Source organism: Rhinopithecus roxellana, chromosome 19 (assembly GCF_007565055.1).
Source record: "Rhinopithecus roxellana isolate Shanxi Qingling chromosome 19, ASM756505v1, whole genome shotgun sequence".
In the NCBI taxonomy this organism is placed as follows: domain Eukaryota; kingdom Metazoa; phylum Chordata; class Mammalia; order Primates; family Cercopithecidae; genus Rhinopithecus; species Rhinopithecus roxellana.
The window spans coordinates 61,765,514-61,786,634 of NC_044567.1; the positions used below are offsets into that span (position 1 = coordinate 61,765,514).

At 55.2% G+C, this 21,121-nt stretch overlaps 2 protein-coding genes across 12 annotated transcripts; both read right to left on the minus strand.

The window, feature by feature from the left end:
* Nucleotides 1–260: 260 nt before the first annotated feature.
* Nucleotides 261–10,705, minus strand: FDXR (ferredoxin reductase). 11 transcript variants are annotated; one of them, XM_030922984.1, is made up of 12 exons: nucleotides 9,923–10,491; nucleotides 9,716–9,813; nucleotides 7,702–7,854; nucleotides 4,558–4,650; nucleotides 4,220–4,342; nucleotides 3,901–4,014; nucleotides 3,489–3,590; nucleotides 2,586–2,711; nucleotides 2,262–2,346; nucleotides 1,668–2,129; nucleotides 851–1,021; nucleotides 261–724 (listed from the first exon to the last, which is right to left on the minus strand). In XM_030922984.1, exons 3-12 carry the CDS (start codon nucleotides 7,741–7,743, stop codon nucleotides 594–596), a joined length of 1,449 nt encoding a protein of 482 aa, XP_030778844.1. In that variant the 5' UTR covers nucleotides 7,744–7,854; nucleotides 9,716–9,813; nucleotides 9,923–10,491; the 3' UTR covers nucleotides 261–593. The 11 variants fall into 11 exon arrangements, with proteins under 11 accessions (XP_030778844.1, XP_030778843.1, XP_030778839.1 ...); XM_030922983.1 differs by having other exon boundaries at nucleotides 4,558–4,653; XM_010387649.2 differs by lacking the exons at nucleotides 7,702–7,854; nucleotides 9,923–10,491 and adding an exon at nucleotides 10,546–10,705 and having other exon boundaries at nucleotides 263–724; nucleotides 1,668–1,839; nucleotides 1,930–2,129; nucleotides 2,586–2,693.
* Nucleotides 10,706–15,880: 5,175 nt separating this feature from the next.
* On the minus strand, nucleotides 15,881–19,384 carry FADS6 (fatty acid desaturase 6). The gene is made up of 3 exons (XM_010387644.1): nucleotides 19,030–19,384; nucleotides 17,365–17,543; nucleotides 15,881–16,439 (listed from the first exon to the last, which is right to left on the minus strand). Exons 1-3 carry the CDS (start codon nucleotides 19,160–19,162, stop codon nucleotides 16,290–16,292), a joined length of 462 nt encoding a protein of 153 aa, XP_010385946.1. The 5' UTR covers nucleotides 19,163–19,384; the 3' UTR covers nucleotides 15,881–16,289.
* Between the last annotated feature and the right edge of the window lie 1,737 nt (nucleotides 19,385–21,121).

Genomic DNA, 21,121 nt, shown 5'->3' on the forward strand with positions numbered 1-21,121 from the left:
AGGGCTCACCAGGGAGGGGGGGTCCCGGTCCCGGGCAGCCCTAGTGTGGACAGAAGACAGGGAACCCGCGGCCACAGCAGGGCCGAGCGGAGAAAGGAAACGTGTCTATGCCAGGCCTGGCTGCCGAGCCCCAGCAAGCCCCCGAAAGGCCCCGAGCAGGGAGCCGTCTCTGCAGCGCCACCTGGTGACGGTAGGGGAGCAACGGCCAGAAGGTGACCCCCGACCCCAACCCTTCCAAAACAAGTCCCCCATTAACCATGGCTCTTGGTTGCAGCTGTTTTATTTCCAGCATGTTCCCAACCTGGTGACCCTCCACAGTCCAGCAGTAGAGAGGTGGGTAAGGAGTTAGGTAGGCCCGTACCTCCACCTGTCCCTAAGGTTACCTCGGTTGCTGAAAGCTAAACTCTTGGTCGCAAGGGCAACCTTCCCTAGGAGGGAGGAGACGCTGGAATAGCAGCCAAGCCTCCAAGCCACAGCCGGCTGGGATCAGCAGAGGTTGCAAAGTCCCACTCAGATGGATGGAGCCCTTCCCCTCCCAGCACTCATCCCTTCCCTGCCAGGGGCAGGGGCTGGGGCTGGGGCTGGGGTTGGGCTCAGTGCCCCAGCAGGCGCAGCATCTCTTGAGGATCCACCAGCTTCTCCCTGGGCTTCCCTGTGCCCTGGCCCCGGGCTACCTCCTCGGCATCCAGCTTCTCCCAGTCTGAGAAAGAGACTGGCCGGACCCCTGAAGCAGAGGGGAGATTGTCAACACCTCCTCCTTCACCCCTCCCAGAACCCCCTCCCAAAGAGTGAGGCCCCAGAGAAGGACCACCCACTCCACCTCCCAGGACCTCAGCATCGGGGCCCAGACCTCGGCTGCTGAGCAGGGCCTGGATGGCTGCGTAGCCAGGCCTGGGGCCCGAGGGGAGCAGCCCAGCCTTCAGGTCCTGCAGCAACATCTGGCCAGTGAGGAAGCTGTCAGTCATGGTTGTGGCTATGACACCTGTAGGTCCTCTCTTCACCCAGCCGCTGCAGTAGAGGCCTGAGAGGGGGTAACAAAAGGGGAAGGAAGGGAGGTGGCTGGATACCACTCTGGCCATCCTGTGCCCACAATCTATACCATGTGCACGCACACAGACACCCCACGCCTCTTGGCAGACTGTCGGCTGAGCCCGCTGTGGCCACTGGTCCACTGCCCTGGATTCTTCTCGCCCTGTTTTTACCAGGCCGACCCCCTTACACCTGTTTCTCTATAGATGAGGGGATCCCTAAGCTTAGGAGCTGAGGCTTGCTCCCCTGCAGTTTCAGTAGGCCCTTGGTAAATGTTTACCAAGTGAGTTAATCACTAGATAAGTATGTGGGCCCTTAGTAAAGCTGGAAGCTCCCTGAGGACACAGGTTGCCTTATTAATCTCTAATCCCAGCACTAAGCACATGGCCTAGCCCAGAACAGACCTCAGTCAATGTCTGTTGAATGACTTAATGACCCGACATATGACCCATATGTCCTAGCTAGACTGGGACTTCTCTCAGGGCCAAGAGGAGGGTGGCACTGGGTCCTGGAGAGGGCCTGTCCTACAGAAGTTTCTCAGTGCACGTTGCTAGATGAATGAACGTGTGGCCCCAGGAGACACCAGCTTCTCGGCCTCTCACCATAATTCAGCACCCAGCCTCCTCACACCCTCTCACCTGGCACATCCATAACCCGGCCCTCCACATTGGGGATGACCCCAAGCTTGGAGTCAAAGGGCACGCTTGGGTCGACAGGGCGGCTCTTATACCCAACGCTGCTGAGCACCAGCCCACAAGGGAGGTCTTCCATGTCTCCCGTGGGCACTGCACGGGTGGCCTCACCGACACCCTGTTGGGGAGAGTGCGGGCAACACCAGGCTGGGGTGCTGGGGTGGCAGAGGCCTGGGAACGAGGTGTCTTTGGGAAACATGAGACTCACCTCCAGTCTAGTGACTGCCAGGCGGACACCTGCTGCCCGCCGCCCATCTGGTGAGGGCAGCACCTGCTGGGGGCTTCGGAAAAAGCGGAGGCCCCAGGCACGGGAGGCTGATGCCCGGCGGGCAGCCTCCTCCGGCCCTGGCTTCTCTGTGGCCGTTCGAAGCAGCAGTTCCGTCAGCCGCTTCCTTGGGCGGGGGACCTCTGTTGGCAACGCAGAATGTCTCCAGGCTGTCCCTGGGCCCCAGCCCTCTCCCTGCACACCCTTCCCCAGTCCCTGTCTGACCTAGGCCACCCTCCCCCTAGTATGTGGGGGGCCAGGCCAGGGTCCCTCACCCTTGATCTTGTCCTGGAGGCCCAAGAAATCTGCAGGATCCAAAATGGGCCGCGCTCCCGGTAACTGAATCATCTCCCGAAGCTCCTTGAAGGTGGGGGCAGGGAAAGGGGAGGACACAGTCCGCCTCAGCCCGCCCCAGGGTCCAGCCCAGGCAGCAGAGACCTCCCCTCCTCCCTGAAGGCACAGGGCCCCCAGGGCCCTGGCTGCTCCCCTTCTTCCATCCCAGGCAGCAGCTACTCCCAGGGGCTCTGCCCCACCCCTACTCCTTAAGGAGAGGCCCCCTCCACTTGGAACCCTGGCTCCTCCCACTCTGGCCCCAGCACCTTAATGGTGAAGGCCACTTGCAGGGGTCCACGCCGGCCCACTAGCCACACTGTCTTCACTCGACTCTGCCTCAGTACACCCAGGGCTGCCTTCGTGATGTCCGTTCTCTGGCACAAAAGGAAGGCCTTGGAGTCATCAGACACTGACCCAGGAAAGGGCACTCTCCGTTTGGTCATGTCCCCACCGTGGGCCAGAAGGCTGGCGGCCCAAAATTGCACCACTGCTCCCCCCTGGTGGCCAAATGGAGCATTGCTGCCAACTCTGCAAATGGCTCCAACTAACAGCACACCAGGCCCACACGGTCATTCAACAAGGATTTACTGGGCCTCTACCATGTGCTCCCCTCCACGTGAAGAGCTTGGAGGAGCAGGGGTGGTCAATGGTGAGCAAAAGAGACAAGGAGCAGGCCCTCACAGAGCTTCTGATCTGCTGGGGAGATACTCATCAAATACTCATCAATGTGTGTAAAATTGCTGTGGCGATAACAGGCTGTGAAACAGAAGCAGATGGGGTTACGGGAGGCATGATGGGGGAGTGGACCAATTCAGGGAAGTTCTGGTGGAAAGGACAACTGAGCCAAGATCTCAAAGGTGAACTTTAGCTGTTAACTGGTGGGAGGTGAGTGGGGATGATCCAAGCAGGGGATGGTGTGAGCAAGGGTCCTGTGGCATACTGAAGAATAAGAGAAAAACACCACTTAGCTGGAGGCAGAAAGTGAAGGGAAAATGCTAGAAGAGGAAGCTCATGGCACTGCCCTTCAGAGGGCCTCTGCCTGGGCACCACGGGGAAACAGAGGCACTGAGTCCGGCTTGGAGAGGTGAGGCCTGAACCCTGCAGATAAGGGCACTCTCTCCTCAGGGTGACTCCACCTCCACCCCGCCCAGCCCCGACCTAACACTCACCTCCAGGTGCTCAGGTGGGGTCAGTAGGATGCGGGCCACATCCAGAGCCACGTTCCCCTGCCCCAGAATCACGGCTGTGTCACCGCTCAAGTCTGGCTCCAGCTGGAGGGGAAAGGTCTTGATAGGGTCCCCCGGCCTTGCTCCACTCAGCTCATCTCAGTCTGCAGGTGCCTCACGCCTGGTCCCCACTGTGCCCTTGGGCTTCTCCACACCGGTAAAGTCCACGACTCTGGTCCCTCCTCCCCCACCTGGACCCAGCTCTCCCCCAAGGTCCTCCACAGCTGGCCTCCCACCTCAGTCAGCATGTTGTCACATCTCACCACTGGATGGCAGCTCCCTCTTTCCCCGGGTCTGGCATTAAAAGGCTGAGGGGCGGGGAGGAAGAGGCAGCAGGCATGCTTCCCAAACTCACCTCCCGGTTCTCAGGAAGCCCGTTGTACCAGCCCACAAAGGCCCGGGCGGAGCACACACCTGGCAGCTCCTCACCAGGAATTTCCAGGGCCCGATGGTCCTCTGCCCCGTAGCTCTGATGAAAGATGGCAGGCCCGAGACCCACAGCCCTCAACACTAGCACTGATGGGCTGGGCGGCCCCCCCAGGCTCCCAGTGGCCTCCTTCCAGCTTCTCCTCAGCAGCTTGCATCCTGGCCTCACCCCTGCTGCCTTCCACCCCCAGCCACCAGTCCCCTTCTACAGCCCCTGCCTCCCCGACCTAGGGCCTGGCTGCACTCACCAGCACCACAGCATGGTAGGCCTCCCGCAGCTCCGGCACCGTCACGTCCCTGCCCACCTCCACGTTGCCCCAGAAGGCACAGCGGCCAGAGTGGGCCGTCTGGGTAAATGTGTTGATGACATTCTGCCAGGTCCCCCGGGAATGGGAGGGGTTAGAGGGTGAGGTAGCTCCAGGGTCCACGTCTGCACCACCCTCACCACTCTGTGTCCCCAGGACGGAAGCTGGGTGGCATCGGCACAGACGGCATGAAGTCCTGTCATCCAGCCAGGGAGCCTCCCTGCCCTCCTCATCTTGACCAAAGCCTCCAAACCCCAGCCTCCAGGCCCACAGAGACCCACCTTCACCTCGGGGTGATCAGGCGCCACGCCAAAGCGCACCAGGCCAAAGGGCACGGGCTGCTTCTCGTAGATGTCCACATGGGCCTGGGGGTGCTGCTGGGAACAGGGTGGCAGCTGGTGGGGCTGAGAGAGGCTGGGACCCCCAGGTCCTCCCCTTCCCCAGATAGAGCAGGAGAGTTCAGGACTCTGGGCTGAGAACACAAGGTTTCCACCCTCTGCAAGGAAAAAGAGCACTCACTCCTCGTGGCAGCTTGCGCCTGTCAGCCCAGCACTTTGGGAGGCTGAGGTGGGCGGATCACCTGAGGTCAGGAATTTGAGACCGACCTGACCAACACGGTGAAACCCCGTCTCTACTAAAAATACAAAAATTAGCTGGGCATGGTAGTGGGCACCTGTAATCCCAGCTACTCAGGAGGCCAAGGCAGGAGAATCACTTGAACCTGGGAGGCAGAGTTTGCAATGAACCAAGATCGCGCAACTGCACTCCAGCCTGGGTGACAGAGCAAGACTCTGTCTCCAAAAAAAAAAAAAAAGAAAAAAGGAGACGGCCAGCCCTTGGAGATGGGGAGAAATGTGGCCAGCTGAGGAGGCTGTGGCTTTCCCCAACTGGAATTGTATCAGGGCGGCTTCTTTATCTTCTCAGGTCAAGCACAACCCACAGCCCTGGCCTCCAACCCTTCGACACTTGGGACCCTCAGGTCCCAGCCAGTCTGAGGACCTGAGGGCCACCCTCCAAATTCACAGGTGCCTTAGCTCTAGTGCCCAGGACCACACTCTGGGAAAAGGGGAGCAGCAGGACAGGGAGGGGCACAGGTGGGGATTCATGGGGAAGAGAGGTGGAAATGGGCCTGCTCTCAGTCTTAGAAAGACAGTCTCAGGCAGTGATTCTGCACTGACCGCCTTCCCGGGGCACCTTGATAGACCATGTGGAAGGCACAGGGTCAGGGGTCCAGCAGGCAAGTCTGGTCTGGCTCTGCCACCAACCAGCCACATGATCCCAGCAAGTCCCAGGGCCTCCCCAGGTCTCAGTCTCCCCCTCTGCACACTAGGACGGATGACAGCTCCCTCTCACAGCTGCTGGGAAGCACCAGGAGGTCAGGGTGGTGGGACTCTGGGCCACAGGCCAGTTAGCAGTAAAGCAGTTAGGGGTGCTATGGCTGACACGCTCAGCCCCCCATCCTATCATAGGTCCCCACTATGACACCTCCAGCTTCACTGGGACTCAAGGCAAATAAGCCCCTACCCATCAGTCTCCCCACCCACAACAAAGGCTCCCACCCACCTCCTCACCTTTGCCCAAATCCCCTCTTCCCCTCCACTCCCCTGCCTGCGCCCAAGTCCACCCTCCCCCACCTCCTGCCTCTCTCCATCCCAGGCCAGCCACAGGGGGCTACCCAAACCACCTCCCTCAAGTCCCACGATGTTGTACCCACAAAGCGCTCCCAACTTGGAGTCAAACAGGTAGCCTTGGGTGCCAATCCCAGCTCCAGCACTAGCTGGCTTATGGCCTGGGGAAAGTTTCTTCTCTGTCCAAAAGAAGAGCCCTGTGGCGTCCTGCTCAAGGTTAAATGAGTAATCAGGCAGCCCGGGGTGCAACCTACTCTGAGTGTTCAATCAAGGAGGGAGCTATCATTACTATTCTGTTGTTGTATGTCACTGCCTTGCTCAAAAATCTTCGCTGGGGCCCAGTGCCACAGCATAAAGTTCAAACTGCTCGGCCTGGAGGTCAACACCTCACCCAACCGACCTCTCTATCCTTATCTTCCATTCTTTCCTGTGACGGATCCTTCACTCTGGGTCACGATGTCCTCTCCAGGGCCACCTCCGGAACAAAGTCTGCCGGATATTCTTACCCCTTATCTCCCGTGGCTAACCTCATCTTCCAGCTTTCCTTCCTTCCTCCCTCCCTCCCTGCCATCCCTCTAGCTGCTCCCCGCTAACAAGGACATTCTCTGAGGTTCTTCTGATGTGGCCCCCCTCCCTCCTCCCTGGGGATTTAACCCACTCCCTCCTGCAACCCCAAATTCCCTTTAACTTGCTGATGACTTTCTACTCTCTCTCTCCTGCTGAGACATCTTCCCAAGCTCCAAACCTGAAACCCCTGGATGTCCCACCCCAGACATCTCAAATCCATCCAGATTCTAGCCAAGTCCCCTTGCCCCAAACCTCTCCCCTTCTACTCCTGTTCCCTCGACCCCATCCACTCAGGGCCCAAGCTGGAACTTGGGGCTCCTCCCTGACCCCCCACCTGATCCCATCAATCCCCTATCCTCCCAGTCCTCTTCCTCACTACCACCCCAGCAGCTCCCCACTGCTCTCTGGCCACCAGCCCTTCCTGGACCTACCCTGCAGGCAGAGGGGCATCCTGAAGGAAATCAGCACCCTGAAAACTCTCCAGTGAAGCCAACCACCTACAGCAGTGGGCACAGGAATCCTTCAGGGTGTTTAACATTGCTGACTCTTGGGCCCAGCCACAGAGTGTGATTAGGTCCGAGCTAGGCCCAGAAATGTGTATTTTGATAAGATGTCCCAGGAGACTCTGATGGGGGAAGAGGAGGCAGCTGTGGACACCTCCCAGCGAAACCTGCCTCCAGAGCCTGGTCAGTGGCTTCCAAGCCTCCCAGGATCTGGGTCCTACCTCGGCTCTCAGCCTCGGCTCTCACCTCCTCATTCCTTACTGCACACACACCTTCCAGAACTTGCCCTTTCTCCAGAGGGCCATTCTCTTCCTCTTTGTTCACACAGTTTTCTGTGCCTGGGACACTCCTGCCATTGTCCCCCAACCTGACATCTACTGTCCTTCAGACTGCAGTTGGGACATCTCTTCCTCCAGACTGGGCATGGACCCCCTCCCCACACCCCAGTCTCTGTGCTCACAGCCGTCAGAGCCCTAAAATACCTTGTAAATTATCCGCCTGTCCCCCCGACATTCCAATGTCAGGTCCTCGAGCACAGGGACGTCTGTCCTGCTCACCCCCATGTTCCCAGTGAAGCCTGTGCCCAGAACGTGTTACGTCCGGTAAATGGTTACTGAATGGACGAACATGGATGGCCTCACATGGAGCTGCCTTTGCTCAGATTCCAGTGCCATCCCTGCTCCGCAGTGGAAGCCTGGACAACCTCATTCAGCCCTAGCATCCTTACCTGTGAAGCAAGAGGCATGACACCTGCTTTGCAGGTTGTCATGAGGATGCTACGAGATGCTGTGCTCAGTGCCTGACTCAAGCTAAGTGCCACTGTCCCAAACGTGCTGCACGTGGTCCTGTCTTAGGAGCACAGCCAGTAGCTTGGAGCTCCCTGTGGGCAAAGATCAGCCCAAGGATCAGAACAAGGGTTGTAACTGGCCTGAGCCCCTCCCCATCCCATTCCACAAGGAAAGCATGCACGTGTCTGCCAGCTGAGTACACTTGTGCCAAGAACACTGCCTGGCCGGGCACGGGGACTCACACCTGTAATCTCAGCACTTTGGGAGGCCAAGGTCAGGAGTTCAAAACCAGCCTGATCAACATGGTGAAAGCCGGTCTCAACTAAAAATACAAAAATTAGCTGGATGTGGTGGTGTGCGCCTGTAACCCCGTTACTCAGGAGGCTGAGGCAGGAGAATCGCTTGAACCTGGGAGGTGGAGGTTGAAGTGAGCTGAGATTGTGCCACTGAACTCCAGCCTGGGTGACAGAGCCAGACTCCATCTCAAAAAAAAAACAGAGCACTGCCTGGAAGGCTTACTCTCCCCACTTCCAAAATTTCAGGCTCAGCTAACAAAATGTCCCTTATACGAAGCCCTTCAGGGCCTCTCCAGCCCCTGTGTGCTCTCTGATTTCCATCCCAGAGCCCAGGCTGTCCTCCCTCCCACATGGCAGCGTGCCCATGGCCTTGCATTCCAGAATGACTCCCCACATGTGGGAGGCCCTTGCCAAAGCCCTTGGTCTGCTTCAATGCAGCTCAAATGCACTCTTTTTTTTTTTTTTGAGACAGGGTCTTTCTCTGTCGCCCAGGCTGGAGGTGGCTCAATGTCACCTCCACCTCCTGGGTTCAAGCGATCCTCCAGACTCAGCCTCCTAAGTACCTGGGACTATATACATGTGCCACCACACGTGACCAAATTTTGTATTTTCAGTAGAGATGGGGGTTTCACCATGTTGGCCAGGCTTGTCTCAAACTCCTGACCTCACGTGACCCACCTGCCTCGGCCTCCCAAAGTGCTGGGATTACAGGCATGAGCCACCTGGGCTTCCGACCCAGGAAACAGTTTCTGATTGACCCCACCTGCCTCGGCGCACGCTGCCCACATTATTGTAATTAGCTCTTTCAGCTGTGTTGCCTGGGAAGCATGCATGGCTCACTTTTCAGCAGAGTGATCAGCTCATCCCGGTTTCCCAAGAACCTTCAGCTAGCGCTGAAGTCCCTTGTCCTGGGCAATCCAGGCCAGTTGGTCACCCTACATTTCGTGTGTGTGTGTGTATAATTAAGATATTCATCCTTTCTCCTGTCTCCACGGACACTCCAAGCCTCTCCAAAGCTAGGCAATTGTCTCATGTCTCAGTTAACCTGGGTATCCCTTCTCTACTCTGTCCCCAAGTCTGATGTGGAGTCTCAAGTATAACCTGTAGACTTGGCTTGGGGCCCTTCCTGCCAAGGCAGACACTGAAAGCCTTGAGATCCTGGCCTTCACAGGGAAAGGGAGAGGGGCAGAGAGCAGGCTGAAATAACAGAATGGCATGGAGGACTGGAGCTATGGGTGAGGAGGGCATGGCAAGGCAGGTAAAGTTACAGAAAGCGGAGAAGGTGGGTAGCCTCAAGATGCAGGATGTTTGGGACAGAGTGAAGACAGAGGAGAAAAGAGGGAAGATAAAGGAGAACAAAGTCTTTTTGCAGGTCTACACAAACCCCCTGGAGTGCTTGGCCAGGGAGGCAAAGCTGACTACCTGCCACTGACCACTCACCACCAATGTGTGTTTTATCCCTCTCTCACACTGAGGACATGAGGGGAGGGGAGCCTCAGGTGTAGGTGAGGAAGCAAGTGGGAAGTATCCAGGCCAGATGGCTGGGGGCTCCTTCCCCATCAGGCATCCAGGAGTGCTCTTAAAACCCAAAGAGGGTGAGCCTTGCCCTTAGGACTGGAGCAGCAGGTGAATGATGGACTATGAGTAAGTGGTTTACCTTTAGCAGGTGTTGGGCTGTGTAAAAGCCAGCAGGGCCACTGCCCACCACACAGATCTGAAGGGTCTTCTCCTGTGTGGATAAATGGTGGCGGAAGCCTGGGGCCAGGCAGAGGAGAAGGAAAAGGTCAAAATTAACTTCTCTCCCCAGTCCCAAACCAACCTGAATATCCAACAGAAGCTGGAACCTCCCAAGCTTCACCCTCACCTGCATCCTCCTTCTCTTGTTCCTCAAGGCTGTGGCATTTGAGGGTCTCTTACTTCATCTGAACCCCCAAAGGCTGTGTGTTCCTCCAGAGCCTCGCATCTCACCCATGAACCTACTACACCACTGCCAATGGCCTGCCCAATAACACTTCATTCCCTATCCAATCGGCTAGAATCCCACATCCTTCCAACGGCCTCCACATCATCCCAATCTCGCCCCCGTGGGTCTCCCCACAGTGTCCCTCCTCTAACCCCTCTCTCTCTCCACAAAACGCTACACTGCCCATATAGACCCATCTTATTCCTACAGATCACTGTTTCGACTCAGACTTCGCCTCTCGCCCCACAGACCTCCGTATCACTCCCCATTCACCCCGTCTCACACCTGTGGATCTCAAAGTCTCTCCTTTATACCTTTGTTGACCTCCTCTCTCACCCTAGAAGCCTTACATCTCACGCACAGATCTCCGCCCACTCCCGTACACTACCGCGATCTCGCTAGCAGGAAGACACTCCTTCAGTCTCACCCTTCTCCAGCCCTTCCCCAGCTCGGCTCCGACCCCTACTCAGCGCTCGCAGGCCTCCCCGCCCTCCCATCCAGCCCCAAAGGCGCCCTGCTCCTACTCGGGGTGCTCCCGGCGGGAGGCGGCCGGGTCCGAGGCCACGCCGACCAGCCCCACCAGCGCCAGCAGCGCGAAGCCATGGCTGGGAACAGCAACCTGCAAGCGGATCTTATCCTGGCTACTGCCCCGCAGTGCAAGCCTGCCCCTGCCCGGGCCCGCCCACAAGCCAGGCCCCGCCCCTAAACCCCGCCCCCCGCGCTCCGGGAAAGCAGAGCGTTGCGGCTCCACCCCTACTGCCGAGAGAACCCCGCCCCCAAAAGAGAGACCCGCCCTTTACTACGCCCCACCGTAGAAGCCCCGCCCCTCAGAGCATCCGGGGTATACGCGATTTAATACATTTCTCCCCAAGCCTCACCTTCCCCCCAATCCCGGAAGCCTAGAAGAGAGCGAATCCCATCGCTGTTTCAGTCCTTTCCCAAGGAAATAACCAATTAGAAAGGAGCCTATTTTACTTAGCCGCGCCCCTCTCGGGGAGTCGCTCGTCGCTCGCTGATGACGCATACACCCTTGCCATTTGATAGCGAATCCTCCCGCGTGACTTCGTTCCAGCCAATCATTAGTCCGGCTCCAAGCGAGCCTTCCCGCCTTTGGGAAATAACCCGTGCGGAAGTCCGGAACAAGGGAGTTCCCGCGCGGAACCCAGCAGCTTCATTCTTCGACCCCGGGTGTTGTGCCTAGGTAATCCCTCAAATCCCTGTCTTTGTCGGACCAGGGAGAATATTAAACCCTGGAAAGTTCGTCCCACCTCACCTCCTTTCCCATTACATAGGTGAAGAAAAGGGGGGCGTGGCAGTGGCTTACCTATGGGACTAAGGACAGAGCCTCCGACCCCCGTGCAGCCGTGCCGGGACCAGGGTTGAGGTACTCTCCTCGGGTTCAGAATTTAAGGGGGCTCCAAAACACTCAGTAATCAAGATAAATATAATACTGCAACGTTTTAAAAGGTCAAAATTAATGCAACAAGTCTATGACCAAAATATTTTTTTAAATAAGAACAGGATCCGTAGTTACAACGGACCCAATAAACCTAATCCCTCTTCCTTTTCCCCATGGGCCTTCTTGTCAAACATTACTTCCTTGGAGAAGCCTTTTCTCTGACCCGTCCCATCCCAAGTTCCAAGGAGTTAAAGGCTTCTCATTCCACAGCATCCGACCTTTCCGCATCATGACTTACTACACTGTCGTTTTTAATGAGATTTTAAATTCAAGAATAACATACAGAAAACTGCACAAATCATAAGTGTACAACTTGACAATATATCACAAGGTGTAACCATATAACCACCACCCAGATCAAGAAATAAAACATGGCCAATATCCCAGTAGTCCTCTGTGCCCTTACTGTTCACTTCCCCTCTCGCCCACTGGTAAGTAAATACTGTACTGCTTTCTAATAGGTCCTGTGTTTTATGCCTGTCCCACTAGACCAGGAGTAGGCAAACATATAGATTGCAGGCCAGATACTGTCCACCAACATGTTTTGAATGACCAACAAGAATGGCTTTTACTGTTTTTGGTTTTTTGAAGGTTTTGGGGTTTTTGGTTTTGGTTTTGGTTTTTGAGACAGGGTCCCGCTCTGTCACCCAGGCTGGAGTGCAGTGGTGCCATCTCGGCTCACTGCAACCTCTGCTTCCTGGCTCAAGCAAGCCTCAGGCCTCAGCCTCCAGAGTGGCTGGGACCACAGGTGCCTGCCACCACGCCTGGTTCATTTTTGCATTTTTTGTGAAAATGGGATTTTGCCATGTCGCCCAGGCTGGTCTCAAACTCCTGAGCTCAAAGCGATCCTCGCCTTGCAAAGTGCCAGGATTACAGGAGTGAGCCACTGCACCCAGCTGGTTTTGACATTTTTAATGGTAAAAAATAAAATCGTGTGACACGTAAAAATTACATAAAATTCAGACTTCAGTTTGAATAAAACTTTTTATTGGAAGACATCCATGCTTCTTTACATATTGTCTATGGCTGTATTTGTGCTTTGATGGCACAACTGAGTAATTGTAACAGAGATCATATGGTTCGCAAAGCCCCAGATATTTACTATCTGGTCCTTTACAGAGTTTGACCACCCCTGCAGTAGACTAAGCTCCACGAAGATGGGGACCCAGTCTCATTAGCTCTTGTATCCCCAGGGCTTCACACACTGGCTGGCACATAATGGAAGTTCATACAATCGAAAGTGTATGTAGGGCTCCCCATCTAGAGGCAGTATATCTGGTGGTGAAGAGGATGGATTCTAGAGTCAGACAACACTGGGTTTGAATCGCTCTTCCTCTGCTTACTAGCTATATGACGTTGAGAAATTTAATCTCACCAGGACTTTTTTTCACCATCTGTAACATTCGGGGGAAATACGAACAGTGGCAATTTGTTGTAGACATTAAAATCAGGTGATGTAGCTAAAGACTGCTTCCACAAATGCTAGATAAATATGAGTTATTATCGTCATCCATATGTATTATGACCTCCCATATGTCTCTGTAGATTAGGCCTTAGGTCTCTGCAGAGACCTGGATATACTTCATTCACTCCTGTCACCTCCCTCACCTCTCAGGCCCCAGAAATTCCCAGCCCACATCCTAAGCGAAACAGAAAATGGAGCCTCAAAGCAATCGAGTGACTTGTTCCCAGGATACCCGTGGTACAGCCAGATCTGGCACCAGGGCCTGCAGCTGCTGCCCATACCCCAGTCAAGTCCAGATCAATAACAATGAGTCATTGGTTATGTATTTGGATAGTTTTAATTATGAGCCAGGACTGTGCAACTGGGGCCTTTTCTGCCACTGCATTTCTCAGATGGAGAATTAGCAGTTTGATTAATTACACCCCTAGACCTCAAGGCCATTTCTAAGCTGCTAATGCATTTCCAAGGAGCAGCAATAACATATAGCAAAGCGGTGGGCTGGGGAGCCGCCAAGCCTGCCTCGTGCCAAGAGGGCTGCCTGGATCCAAAATTCCAGTCTATCAGTCAGCCTTCTAGCACGGAACAGATGGCACACTCAAAAGGGGTGATTGAGGACAGTTTAATGAAGGAGTTTGTATACAGAGGTGTGAGCAGGGTGAAGGGAATGGAGAAGCACCCCAGGCTAGCAACAGCTGGAAGCCACTACTACCACAAGCCTGGAGGGAGCTGTTTCAGACTGTTTAGGAACTAGTGAGAGCCTGTAGCTGTGGAAAAGGGCGTGTGAAGGAGCTGCGATCTTTGGTAAAGGAAGGTGTGGTGGAGATGAGTGGGGAGTGCACCTAAAGGAATCAGTGGCCTCTCTGCAGCTGCCTAAGGCCACACCACAGAGGGGCTCTCCAACGGAACAGGGCTCAGGGAATGCCTGTGCCTGTAGCCAGACCCCTCTGCCCATCCCACAGGCTCCCATTTGCCGGCAGTTTGTCTCCTTATCAGCAGGGTCAGCACGCCTTTCACCCCATCCAAGGCCTTCACTGAAAAACAAGGCAATTACGTGCTCAGAGAATGACTTGCATGTTCTCAACTGGGTTGACTTGGCAATGTCTGGAGACATTTTTGATTGTCACAACTTGAGCTCCCAGCATCTACTAGGTAGAAACCAGTGATGCTGCTAAACATCCTATAATGCACAGGACAGCCCCCAACAACACAGAATTGGCCAGATAAAATGTCAGTAGTGACCGGGCACAGTGGCTCATGCCTGTAATCCTAACACTTTGGGAGGTCGAGGTGGGCGGATTGCCTGAGCTCAGGAGTTCGAGACCAGCTTGGGCAACATGGTGAAACTCCGTCTCTACTAAAATAACAAAAAATTAGCCGGGCATGGCGGCAGGTGCCTGTAGTCCCAGCTACTCGGGAGGTCGAGAATCGCTTGAACCCGGGAGGCGGAAGTTGCAGTGAGCTGAGATCACGCCACTGCACTCCAGCCTGCACAACAGCGCAAGACTTCGTCTCCATTAAAAAAAAAAAAAAAAAAAAAAAAGGTCAATGGTGCCAAGGTGAGAGACCCTGTTTTCAACTAATGGGTCTGGCCTCCTTCTCTGTCTCTCCCTCAGCCTCCACCTGGGCACTTCCTGGCACCCTCCCAGTCCAGCCTCCAGCTGGGGCAGCTCCTGACCCTCTCAATACTACCCACTGTAGGCTGAATCTCAGTGGTGTCCCCCAGCACCTTGGCCTCTTCCTCTGCCTGGCATTGGCGGTTCCCTTATTTTCCCACCTTATTCCCAGGCTGCAGACCATCCTTCCACAGCCCCGCCCAGCCCCGACTTCAGGCGCTTCTATCTGCACCCCACCCTCCTCCCATTCCTCTGTGAGGCCATCTGTCCTCCAGACCCTGTTCCCAGAACCCCCTCCAACCCCAGCCCCCTCCCACAAATTCTTCTCTCTCCCAGTGGATGATCCCCAGGTTCACCACTTCTGAACATCACAGAACAAAGCAAACTGTTTGAACTAGCCAAGGTCACATTCGAAGCTATTTATTCTTTTTTTTTTTTTTTTTTGACATGGAGTCTCGCTCTGTCACCCAGGCTGGAGTGCAATGGTGGAATCTCGGCTCACTGCAACCTCCACCTCCCAGGTTCAAGCGATTCTCCTGCCTCAGCCTCCTCAGTAGCTGGAACTACAGGCACCTGCCACCACACCCAGCTAAATTTTTTTTTTTTTTTTTTTTTTTTTTTGAGACGGAGTCTCGCTCTGTCGCCCAGGCTGGAGTGCAGTGGCCGGATCTCAGCTCACTGCAAGCTCTGCCTCCCGGGTTTATGCCATTCTCCTGCCTCAGCCTCCCGAGTAGCTGGGACTAGAGGCGCCCGCCACCTTGCCCGGCTAGTTTTTGTATTTTTTAGTAGAGACGGGGTTTCACCATGTTAGCCAGGATGGTCTCGATCTCCTGACCTCGTGATCCGCCTGTCTCGGCCTCCCAAAGTGCTGGGATTACAGGCTTGAGCCACCGCGCCCGGCCTAAATTTTTGTATTTTTAGTAAAGACGAGGTTTCACCATGTTGGCCAGGCTGGTCTCGAACTCCTGACCTCGTGATCTGCCCGCCTCGGCCTCCCAAAGTGCTGGAATTACAGGCGTGAGCCACTGCCCCCAGCCTGCTACTTATATTCTTTCCGCAACTCTGTCCCTGAGGAACCTTCTCCCCTCACTTCCCCTGGAGTTCCCTCCCCACAAAACACACTCACTTTTATCTCACTGATACTGCGGCCTGGGGAACTGCTGAGCCAGTGCCTTGCATAGGTTCCTTTGGCTGAGGATCAAGGAAGGCCTGCCAAAAGCAAGCTCACCCTGAGGTCCCCGGGGAGAGGGCACCTTGGTGGGCAGAGCCTGAAGGAAACAGTGGCCAAGGCCGTGTGGGGCTGTCCCAATGCCAGGGAGGTCCCAGCCGAGGGAACTGACCCTGATCTCTCTGTGCCCCCTGCTGTCTCCCAGGTGGCCCCTGCACAGTATCCCTCCTCACTCACCTTGTCACCTCCCCTTAGTCCTACCAAGGATGGAGCAGGGGGAAGGACCCAGCTCTTTAGTCCTGAGATGAAGTTGCCGAGGTCCCAACTGACCAGAATGCACAGCCACCATTACCACCTCCCCCAGACACGCCTCAAAACCCAGAAAAGCACGCAAGGCAGGTGGCCCCCGGACCCCAGGCCTGAGCTCCCCTGCCCCCCTGCCTGCCTGGAGCCTCCACTCTCCAGGTCCACCACCAGCCACTGAGCCACACCCCCTGGGCCAACAGGAGCAGGAGGGCCAGGGCTGGGCCAGGGAGGGACGGGGTGGCTGCACTGGCCCGGCCTCATTGCAGCCCCCCGAGCTCAGTGATAGGTGGGGCCTGCACCATGAATTCCTCATAGCGACGGAGAAACAGCCGGAAGCGAGCCAGGTACGAGTCCTCGTTGTACGGTAGCTGCTTCTCATGGAGGAACTGGGACACCACGGGCTTCACCTGGTGGAAAATGGGCAGGAGAGGGGCCTATGAGCCGGGGCTGTGGACAGGCCCATCATCCTATGGTGGGGGGTGGCGTCATCTTCCTACCCGCAGCTCCTATCGGCCTTGTTCCAAGATTCTCCCTCTGGAGTAGAAGGGCTTAAGTCAGAATTCTTGTCCCCAACCCAGCAGAAGAAAGGAGTGGCTTCTTCCCAACATCCAGGGATCCTGACTGCATGACAGCCCTCCTTGGCACAGGGGGATAAAAACCAGAGCTCCCTTTTACCAAGCACCTACTGTGTGCTGAACATTTCAGATATATTTCTCCATTTCATCCTCAAAGCCTGTCAACATAAGCCCTTCTACTTCCATTTTACAGAAGAGAAAGCTGAGGCCTAGAGGTATTCAGTTCACTTGTCCAGAGTCACCCTGCTAGTAAGAAACCTGGGTATCTCTGATCTGAAACCCATGCTGCTGTGGGTACACTGGACTGCCCTTCCTGGGTGACCTCTGACCGGGCCAGTTGGGGGACGTGGAGTTCAGGTGAACCCTGAAGGTTCCTCCCTCCCCTGCCACCTTTTTTTTTTTTTTTTTAAGACAGCGTCTTACCCCGTCACCCAGGCTGGAGTGTAGTGGCACGATTATGGTTCATTGCAGCCTCAACTTCCGCAGACTCAGGTGGTCCTCACCTCAGCTTCCAAGCAGCTGGGACCACAAGCATGTGCCACCACACCTGGCTAATTTTTGAATTTTTTGTAGAGATGGGGTTTCACCATCTTGCCCAGGCTGCTCTCAAACTCCTGGGCTCAAGCGATCTGCCCGCCTCAGCCTCCGAAAGTGCCACGATTATAGGTGTGAGCGACCCCGCTGGGCTGGAGAATCTTCCTTTCCACCCTCTAACAGTCCCTTCATTCCAGCACCCCCAGCCCAGCCCTCGGTCTACCTTCAGACACATGTTATCAGAGAGCCTGGGGAAGAGGTGTTGTTCCATGTGGCAGCTGATGATCGAGTGGCCGAATGCCCAGTCCAGCACAGGCACCTGGGCCAGGTTAAGTGCCCTCAGGCTCATCACATGTATCCGGCGGGGCTTGTTGTCCCGGGAGAACATGGGCAGCCAATGTGCTGTGACAGACACGTGGGTCACGCCAGGTAGCCTGGACCTCCCCACCCCACTGCAGGTGTCCTGGGATCTCATGCTACCCAGAGGATTCTTGTGTCCCCCACCTCCCATGTGGGGGGACCTGGTAGAGGGGTTCCTGGCCCAGCTGCAGTGACGACCCTCTCTGTTTTCTGCACTGAGTCTCATCCATCTCTGGGCCTCCCTCCCCATCTGAACAGTGAGGGGCTTAGCCTGGGCACCTCTCAGGTCCCGTGGTTCCCTAATGCTCTCAACTGCCTACCACTCAGTCTCATCACACCGTGCCCGTGCCTCATCCTGGAGAGACCCTTCCTGCTCTGTTCACCAGTCAAGATCCTACTTATCATTCAAGATCAAGTTTAACAGTGTCGAGTGCTTCCTCTGCCAGGTGCTGTCCTAGGTCAGGAACTCAGAGGTGACTAGGAGCTTCAGTGGGTGCAGGACAGGACACAATTATGGAATTAAGTAATTAAGTAGTTAACAGCAGTTGTGGTAAGTGCTAGACAAGGAAGTACAGGAAGCTCTACTCTGGGGCCTTCCCTGAGCAGGAAACAGGGAGATGTCCCTGTGGAAATGACGCTGGAGCTGAATGCTGAGCCCTGGCCTCCCATGAGGAACTCCGTGTCCAGTTCCTCCATCTGCCTCAGGGCAGGCACTGGGGCCTTTATCTCCTACCACTTGGCATGTACGCATCTGCCTGCCTTGGGGCAGTCACTGAGGCCTTTATCTCCTACCGCTTGGCATCTGAGCATGGAGGGAGGCATGCTGACTATGTTGAAGAAGAGCTCACTTCTTTTTTATTTTTATTTTTATTAGCCAGAGTCTCGTTGTGTCCCCCAGGCTGGAGTACAGTGACACAATCTCAGCTCACTGCAACCTCCGCCCCCCAGGTTCAAGCGATTCTCCCGCCTCAGCCTCCCAAGTAGCTAGGATTACTGGGGCCTGCCACTATGCCCAGCTAATTTTTGTGTTTTTAATAGACAGGATTTTGCGATGTTGGCCAGGCTGGTCTCCAACTCCTGACCTCAGGTGATCCACCCACCTCGGCCTCCCAAAGTGCTGGGATTACAGGAGTGTCACCATGTTGCCCAGGGTGGTCTCAAACTCCTAAGCTCAGGCAATCCACCTCCCTTGGCCTCCCAAAGTGCTAGGATTACAGGCGTGAGCCACCATGCCTGGACCCTGCATTTTTATACCTAGGATCTCATTTTCTTTCATACCATACTTGAGGAGCAGGTACAGGACCCAGGACTCAGACAGGTTAAATTATCTGCCCATGGCCCCCAGCTAGTAAGTGGCAGAGCCAGACTTAGCTCTGGGTCCAAGGCTCTTTCTACCCTACCATGCTGTCTCAGCAAGAATCTATCAGGCCTTCCTCTACAAGCAGCCTCCATGAAGCCAGGCAGGGAAAGAGAGCAGGAGAACCAGGTCCATGCAGGGCACTGCCGACTGGGCTCTGATGGCACTCACCAACAGCCACCAGTGGAGTGGCGATGGGGAGGAGGAAAGGAGCAAGGAACATGTAGACATAGCGGTTGAGATAAGGCAGCCTCCACGTGCTGGAGTCCCCCAGGCCCACCACGTTGGTGTAGGCATGGTGCATCTTGATGTGACCATGCGTGGCGTGCTCTGCAGTGAAGGTTGTGCATACCTAGAGGAGGGAACCAGAAATGACACTGGGGTCCGTGTCAGGCACAGTTGAACAATGCAGGACCTTTGAGAGCCTGGAGAACACGCCCACCTCCTCAAACCCTGCACGTCCAGGGCTATCCTGCCTTATAGCCCCAGCTAATCAGCTTTGACCATCAACTCTCAGGTATCTATGACCAAGGAGTGGCAGCCAGTCAATACAATCGCGTCCATTTGGCGAGGCTTTGCAAAGCATTTGGGGGTGGGAGGCTGGACCCCTGGAGTGCCAATCTGCCAGTGACTGCCCAGGCAACGAGTCTCAGAGGCTGTCGTGATTGGAGGCACTGCATGTGATGATCCCGGCATCTGATGCAATGATTTTGTGTGTGTTTCTCTTAGAAACATCTGCTTCTTCATAACACTGAGCACTCTGAGCCTGGAGCAGCAGCCAGGAGGGGCTGCAGGAGTGGTCTGAGAGTGCAGGGACATCATCCCCTGAACAGTCCACAACGTGGGAGCGGTGCCCTGATGGGGGCCGAGAGCTTCTCCCTAGAGGTGACTCTTCTCCAGCATGGATCCCCAGTGGGATTCTCCGAAGCCGCTCGGAGCAGCAGCACGTGCTCTGACTCCTGGAAGAGCCATCAATCTGGAATGCAAAAGCCATGCTAAGGTGTTTCTTAAGCAGATACATGCAAATGTATGCAGATGTAAGCCTTTTCCAATATTTTTTCTAGGACAGAAAATGTGGCTAATTTTATTGAAGGTGCTGCCTGTTTCTGGAACGACGTGAAAAGTTTCCCAATACCAGTCGCTGCAAGCCAGGTAAAGAGAGTGGAACACCCCGCAGAGGGCTCACTGCACCAGGCTCCACGCCCGGCACTCGCACACTTCCTGAGGGCGGTGGCAGATGACTACATGCTGCTGAGTTAGTTGGAAAATGGATGGTCCTGCTGAAAAAGATCATTTATTTTATTTTTTTGTTTCGAGACGGAGTCTCACTCTGTTGCCCAGGCTTGAGTGCAGCGGTGAACCTCCACCTCATGGGTTCTCAGCTCATGGCAAACTCCATCTCCCGGGTTCTCCTGCCCCAGCCTCCCGAGTAGCTGGGACTACAGGTGCCCACCACCACGCCTGGCTAATTTTTGTATTTTTAGTAGAGGCAGGGTTTCACCATGTTGGCCAGGCTGGTCTCGAACTCCTGGTTCATGTGATCCACCCACCTCAGCCTCCCAAAGTGCTAGGAATACAGGTGTAATCCCAACACTTTAGGTGGCCAAGGTGGGCAGATCACTTGAGGTCAAGAGCTCAAGGCCAGTCTGGCCAACATGGGGAAACCCCTACTAAAAATACAAAAATTAGCAGGGTGTGGTGGTGCATGCCTGTAGTCCCAGCTACTTGGGAGGCTGATACCTCAGAACATCACTGGAACCCACGAGGTGGAGGCTGCAGTGACCTGAGATCACACCACTGCACTCCAACCTGGGCAACACAGTGAAACCCTGTCTCAAAAAAAAAGAGGAAAATATTAGAGAAGAACGTAGAAAAGACTGATAACCTCTAGCCATCATCTTCCAGGAGGAAATGGACATCTGCAGAAAGGGGCAGGACAAAGACCTCTTCCGATACTTTTTGAATTCTGAATCATGTAAACACATTATATATTTGAAAAATAAGTTAGGTTTGAAAACTACCAACTTAGATTAGCACCTTTGGCCACAAGACCAAGTTCCAGGTCCTCTGCCTGCCACACGCCCCCTTTCCCCTCTCCAAGATCCCCATTAGATTCTGGTGACCCCAGATTCCTGAGGGTCCCTCATGTACTGTGCTGCTTCCCACAGCCTTTGTCCCTACATTTGTTCTGTCTGAAGCCACCTTCTTGCTCCTTAGTTTGGCCAACTCTGTCCTGATAGCATCTCCCCTGGAAACTTTCCCT

What these genes read in the sequence shown, in the direction of transcription:
- FDXR (XM_030922976.1), bottom strand. Translation starts at nt 10,624, where the DNA reads ATGGCTTCGCGCTGCTGGCGCTGGTGGGGCTGGTCGGCGTGGCCTCGG. An exon ending in GGCTTCCTGAGAACCGGGAG is followed by an intron (nt 3,591 to 3,900) that starts GTGAGTTTGGGA and finishes TTTCCCCTCCAG; the next exon opens with CTGGAGCCAGACTTGAGCGG. An exon ending in CCCCACCTGAGCACCTGGAG is followed by an intron (nt 2,712 to 3,488) that starts GTGAGTGTTAGG and finishes GATGACTCCAAG; the next exon opens with GCCTTCCTTTTGTGCCAGAG.
- FADS6 (XM_010387644.1), bottom strand. Translation starts at nt 19,162, where the DNA reads ATGCACCATGCCTACACCAACGTGGTGGGCCTGGGGGACTCCAGCACG. An exon ending in CACTCCACTGGTGGCTGTTG is followed by an intron (nt 17,544 to 19,029) that starts GTGAGTGCCATC and finishes TGTCTGTCACAG; the next exon opens with CACATTGGCTGCCCATGTTC. An exon ending in CTGATAACATGTGTCTGAAG is followed by an intron (nt 16,440 to 17,364) that starts GTAGACCGAGGG and finishes ATTTTCCACCAG; the next exon opens with GTGAAGCCCGTGGTGTCCCA.